Source organism: Lagenorhynchus albirostris, chromosome 5, assembly GCF_949774975.1.
Source record: "Lagenorhynchus albirostris chromosome 5, mLagAlb1.1, whole genome shotgun sequence".
Classification (NCBI taxonomy): domain Eukaryota; kingdom Metazoa; phylum Chordata; class Mammalia; order Artiodactyla; family Delphinidae; genus Lagenorhynchus; species Lagenorhynchus albirostris.
In genome coordinates, this window is record NC_083099.1 from 116,673,122 (window position 1) to 116,679,942 (window position 6,821).

A 6,821-nucleotide genomic window follows, 5' to 3' on the forward strand; every position below is an offset into this window, starting at 1 on the left:
GACAGCAACTATGGGAATAGATAGAAAGCCATGAATATGAAAGCATTTCTAGAGGTAGGATACATAGGGCTTGATTACTTATTGAATCTGTATGAAAAGGATACATGTGAGATGAAGCAAGAAATTATTTTCTGCTTTGGGTAACTGGCAAGAGGTTGGTACTGTTAAAGAGAGAGGTAGATTGGCAACAAAACAAGAGAGACAAATTTGCAGAGAAAATCAAGAATTTAGATAAGTTGAGTTGAAGCTTCCTAGAGTGCAGTGGACTGAATTGTGCCTCCCCCCATCCCCTTAAATTCAGATGTTGAAGCTCTAAACCCCAGCATATGGTATTTGGAGATGGGGTCTTTGGGAGATAATTAGGTTTAGATTAGATCATAAGGGTGGGGACCTCATGATGGGATTAATGCCCTTATAAGAAGAAACACCAGAGAGCTTGTTGTCTCTCTCTGCCATGTTGGAGGCTGTCTGCAAGCCAGGAAGAGAGGTCTGACCAGAACCCAACCATGCTGGTGACTTGATCTTGGACTTCTATCTTCTGAAACTGTGAGAAATAAATTTCTATTGTTTAAGCCACTCAGTCTATGGTGTTTTGTTATGGCAGCCTGAGCTAATACATACAAGTATTTAGGAAGTTGGATAACACAGATCTGGGGTTCAGGAGAGAGACTGAGGTGAGGTAATTGATTTGGAAATTGTATATATATATATATATATATTGTGAGAACTGACTATAAAACCTCGTCTGATAGGAGATACTTTGTCTAAAGTTCTAAGATGAATATACTTTAAGTAACACTAGTCTGGAAAATACCAAATGCACATAGTTCTTTTTATTATTAAAATTAGGGTATTTCAAAATTAAAAATATTTACACTTAAAGATGAAAAATATGTACAATTATTAAAATTAGTTTTACTAAATCAGAATTGACAATATATCATTATCTATACTTTCATACAGATAACAGTGAAGAAATCAACAAAAAATAATTACTAAAACTCCACTGTGGATCAGGATAAAATGTCTCCAGTATTAACTCACACTTTGCTTGGACAATTAGTTAAACAGACACACGCTCTGTTACTAGTCATTCAACAATATACACAAATTCAAAACTGGCAGGTATAAAAAAAGGATGTTTTTTTTTTTTTTTGCAGAATTATTTTGCACTTATAAAATAAAGCTAAATAAGGCTTATGTCACACATACCAAAAACTTACGCTATCCTTTTTCTGATACAGGTACAGGTAAGTGAAATATTAACACGTAGCATTTAAAATGATAAATATACATATTATTTACAATAATTGGGAACATTAGAGATATGAGCTTTTATGTACAATCATTCCTATTAAAACATTTTAACTTCAGGTTGTATCTGCAAATACTTCCCTTCCTCTCCTTTTTGATCTTTTATTGATAGCTCAAGAAGAGTTAAAATAGAACACATTTGTAGATGTAGAGTTGATAATATGTATTCAGTCGCTTGGCTCTGTGATAGTAATCTTCTGTACCATGTCGGACAGATTTTCAGACTCCAGATCTTCTTTACCATTATCTGAATTTTCTGATGAGATATAACAACCAGAGTCCCTTGGGCAGTCATCTAACTGTGACTTATTTAAGGAGATGTCTGGGCTTAAGAATAGGGACATGGATTCATTTTCTCGCTCCTGAATAGCTGTAAATGGAAAAGAGGGCAGCAGTTAGGCAAAGCCAAGAAAAGTTTTGTTCATATACTCATTCATCTTTGAGCTATTTTAACTGTTCCAAACTTGACTTCATTACAATTGAAAATTCTGTAAGTAAACAATATGTTTGTTTACTATAAAAGAGTAGTTTGAACTCAAATATTCAAACCACTGTTTTCTTAGAAGACAGTTTTCCCTTTGTTGCTCACTTGCAGTTTCACGGAGTTCATGTGAATGGCTTACATAAGTAAAGATCAATATGGACTCTCATTTTACATTAATAACAAGTTGCCAAAGAAAGCAGATTGCATCCACAGTGTGACTGATGCCTTGTCCAAATACTCCTTAAAGTAACATTAGAAGAAGTCATTTGTAGTTTAAATGTACAATCCGAGTCAGTAGTGATCTTCTCGAACAGTTCTAGAATCATGATAATGTGGATTAATGAATAAAAAATCACTATGGGCAACAATGTACAATAGGATTTCAATAACCTGGAATTTAACTAATAAAACTTAAGAGTATCCAGAATTTTCCTATGTTTGCATTCATCAGAAAAGTAGACGTAGAAACCAAGCTGCTTTTATTTTTTTTTAATTTTTTGGCTGTGCCACATGGCTTGCGGGATATTAGTTCCCCCACCAAGGATTGAACCCGGGCCATGGCAGTGAAAGTACCGCACCGAATCCTAACCACTGAACCACCAGGGAATTCCCCAGGTTGCTTTTAGATAGAAACACTATGTCCATTGAATCTGCCTTTTATAGTTTGTCTGCTACTTCTTTGTTTATAGTTCTGAATAACAATTATTTATATTCAGAGTGGCAATTCTGTGTCATCAAGGCAGTATTCTGGATTCAACAGGCATTATCTTTTTAGAAAAAAAATTACATTAGCGATGTAACGAAAGATATTTCTAAAGAACCTAAGCAGCCCTATAGTTTTACTCTCCTCAAGAATATTAAGCATCAGTGTTCTCATTTTCAATGTGAAGTTTCCTTCTTTGCATTGCCTGACACCAGTAAACACATGTTTCTCTGTATCATGAGATGGGTTTCAAGGAAAGGAGATGGATCTTAGGCTACCACCTCTCAGCTGTATCAGCATGTTTTGCTATTTCCCCTTCTAACCTTGGGGCTTCTCCACTTTGGAGATTTGAATAGCCCTACATTGGAAGAACATACATTTCAGGGTGGATTAAGACCTCTGCCTTCAGAGGCTATGCACTTCATCCCCTTCCAGTGAGAATAAAGTAAATCCAAACTTCAAAATCTTTGGAAGAAGGAAATTGTGTAATTGTATCATTTTCCTGTAATTTATCTTTTGGAAATCTACCCTTTATCTTGCCTACACATCTCCTGCTTTTAAATGCATTTTCTAGGCTTCGGATATCTTGCCAACATTAGTTTATGGTCCACTGTGTATCCAATTGTTATCAACCTCTATTACAAGAGAGAATTAAGCCCTGGTACCTCAGCACCCTTGTACATAATGAATTAAGTTCTTATCAATGTATCTACAATGGTACTAGTTATGTACCTTTCATGGAGGAATTGAGTCACTTAATTATTTTCTGTATTATGTGGTTTATATGGGAAACACAAGTTGAGAAAGGTTGGAAAAAATGATAAAAATTTCTTAGTCCATTCATTTTCAAAATGAATCATAACAGTTCTTTTAACCTTTTCCTCAAAGTTTTCATTTGCAACGATGAAACCACATTTATGCCATTCTTCTTAATCTTCTCCACATTTGTCACAACTTTATTTAACTGTGGACTCAAGTAGCACAAATTTAAGTCTAGTGATGTTATAACTAGTTCTAGGTATAAGGACCTTTAACTTAGTATACGCCTATTGTGATTGTTATTTTAAAATGTTAGCTATCATGAAGCATTTTCTCTTTATTAGTTATAATGACCTTCAGGTTTGGGGGCATCTTCTTAATATTGACTAGTCTTTATGAGTATCAGTCATTCATTTTTGTTTCCAAGCCCTTATTTTATGAAAAGGCAGCACTGAAATGAGACCTCATTCTTTAAGGAAAAGCTTTCTCCTCTTCCTTTGCTTTTCGGTCTTACTGCCACTGAAATGAAAGAGCCAGCCCTGTGTTCCATTAGCCAAGTGTTTCCGGAAAAGGCCAGAGGAATCAGTCTTTTTGCAATGCTTCTTGCCACATCAGCAGTGATCTCCATATTTAGAATGTGGTCCTGTTAGTCAGAATGGCTGTGGGGATAAGGCTGTATTTCCTCAGTTTATATTTGGGCCCATTGCCTCAACACAAAATTGAAAGAACTGAGTTCCTACCCACAGACTGACATCCTAAACATTTGGACTTGGCATAATGAAAACTGCTCCCAACACCGTGTTCTGTTTAGGTTGATTACTGATGGTGGGGCTCTCTTCAAGGTGTAAAACTTAGGTTTAAAGAACTCTGATTTCCAAAATTAGCTCTTTTCCTTTCAGAAACTAGATACTTAGTTTGTGATTTCATCCTCAGAAGCCGCTATACATTCACCTCAAAGAGTAACAAAGTAAACAATATATTTGTTTTTATTTCCACCTGAGAAATGCTGTATCACATTCTCCAAATTCTAGGAATGGTTTGTTTTCAATACAGTTTATTTATTGTAGAAACCTTTCATCTGCAATTTTTACGGAAAAAGGAAATAATTGCTCAGTATGAAAGTTATGCAGCACAGTAATTTACAGAACAGCAGTAATTTGCTAAATGATTTCCTAATGAAATGAAAACATGACTACGCCTCCTCAAAAGCTTCCTACTAGGCTTGCAGTAATTTCAGGCAGGTGATCGGCTGGAGACCCTCAACTGTAACTATAAAAAGAGAAGGCAGGTCAGTAAATTATATTATGGAAATGAAAGCTATCTAGCATTCAGTTTTTGTATTTGGAGGGTCAAGATTTTCCTCTTCTTGTTTTTTTTTTCATCTTGACGCTAATGACTTAGGGATTGGCACAAACCTAGGTCTTCTGCTATGCGTGTTTTTCCAGCAGAGGAGATGAATTCACACTAATACCTCCACGTGTTCTTTCTAAGTCATTTAGTCCCTTCATGTGGCCATGAAGCCAAGTAAAGCTAACTGACCTACCTAGAAATTGAAACTATAACCTTCATCAATTTTGTCCCATGGTCCAATCATCTGAGCTAACCAGGCAAGTAATACATTGGAGTAAGAAACAGTTTGCCTACAAAATTACAGACTTGCCGTAGGGTATATGAGTGCATCTTTTTATACCAAAATATTTCTGATAATATGTTAAGTTAAAAAATTATTATATATAATTTTTTTTAGAGATATCATATAATTCACAAATGAAAGTGTTAAAATTTTAGATAGAGTTCCTCTATATTTCTGGATCATATACATTTTATATTTTATTTTAATAAAGTACAAAAAAAATAATATGGTACCATTTTTTAATAAAGCCCCTGAATGGTTTGCAAATATCCCCAAAGCTGTACATTTAAAATATCTGGGTATATTGGAGAGTTAGTAAATAATTTGAAAAAGGGTATATCTTATTGCTACCAGCTAACAGCAGGCATAATAGGAGTACAGAAAGCAGTCCCAAACAGTTCTGTACTTTATGTAATAAAAATAAAATAATTAGGTTAACAAAAAATTATTTAGGAGGTATTTTGTCATAAAGAACTAATTTGAATACTAAAATACTTTATTTCTTACCAAAATTTTTATGGAATTGTATAAAGCCCATGGTTCAACATAAGATAGTCATCAATGGAGATAAAAAGTGGCATGGTGATTAGAACATAAGAGAGCTAATATAATTATTCATAAAATAAATATCGAGTTGTGACATTTAATTAATTAAGTATAGGCAATCTCAATTATGCTAAACATGAAGAAAGCTTTAAGGAAATCAAACTAGATTCCTATTACTGGGAAAAATTTCTCATGCCCTAAGCAGAAAAATTTGTCCTATATTCACGTATTAGAAAGTTAAAGATTTAATAAAAAAATGTAAACTACTAGTTTTTGCTTGACTTTCCCAGTTTTCTTTACCCAAATATTCCAGATTTTGACTTTACTATCTTGTTTTCCTTAGGTATGAAGCCTCTGTTCTTTAGGCCAAGTACAATATTATAAAATAATGCAATCCGGAGGGCACTGGAAAATAGCTGGCCAATGAAAGTGCTCCATAAACAATGTGTTTAATAAAAAGAATGTAATGTTTAGATTAATTAAAGGAAATATGAACTAAAGAAGATCAAGTAAGAAATTTGTTGAAATTCAAATGACGGTACCTCTTGGGTCTTTGTATTATCCTCCTTTTGTTCTCTAGCCTGGTACCATCTCCAAAGAGGAAAAACCAGGCTTAAAGCACATCTTAGGATGGCTCAAAATCTCATCCTCATTGGTAGCTCCACATGAGTCACTCAAACCAAAACTCAAGCACTCTCCAGATAACAATGGCTATATTTATTTGTCCAGAGGTAGCATTGTCCATGGAGGAACATTCAGTAGGCAACATGGTGTAACTCTTAATTATTTCTTATTCTATCTGTCCTTAAGTTACCTGAATATTTTAATTTTCTATTTAGTGACGATTTAGTATTTATTTCATTTGAATACCTACCCACCTTTTGGAAAAACAACAAGAACAAACTGAAAATAGGAATGTCTTCACGGGAAACCAACCAGTTGCTGTCTCCCCGAGGCCATGAGAGAATATGGAGTTGAAATGACTCTCCCTGTTTGCAGATCTCTCCTTGCATCCTAGCATCGTAGTCTCCTCTCTAATGAGATGTACATCTTTTCACTTACACTCCCAACAACTTCCACTCCACTCTGCTGGCTCCTTCAGTAGGGTAGAGGCACACTCACTCAAGATCCAATCACTCAGCACCGACAGGGACAGCACCATTAGGCTGCCACTTCACTCAAGCACACAGTTCCATGAGAGGCTTTGGTCCCAGGAAATGTTTACCCATGGTTGAGCTGTTGTCACATTGGACTATTTTGATAATGACCAAATAATATTAAAGGCTATTATTCTATCACTAAATTAGGGACCTTGGAAAATCAATATCGTATTTCTTACAGGTTAAATTAATCCTGTTTACTTCACATGGTGAAAAAATAAC

At 34.9% G+C, this 6,821-nt stretch overlaps 1 protein-coding gene across 1 annotated transcript in view; it reads right to left on the minus strand.

Annotated features, from left to right (window-relative positions):
• Positions 1-854: 854 nt before the first annotated feature.
• The window catches only part of SAMSN1 (SAM domain, SH3 domain and nuclear localization signals 1), a 217,368-nt gene continuing 211,401 nt past the window's right edge, over positions 855-6,821 (minus strand). The window contains exon 12 of the mRNA XM_060149064.1: positions 855-1,696. Within this exon, the coding sequence (XP_060005047.1) occupies positions 1,482-1,696 (215 nt within the window). The 3' untranslated portion in view covers positions 855-1,481. The remainder of the gene's footprint in view (positions 1,697-6,821) is intronic.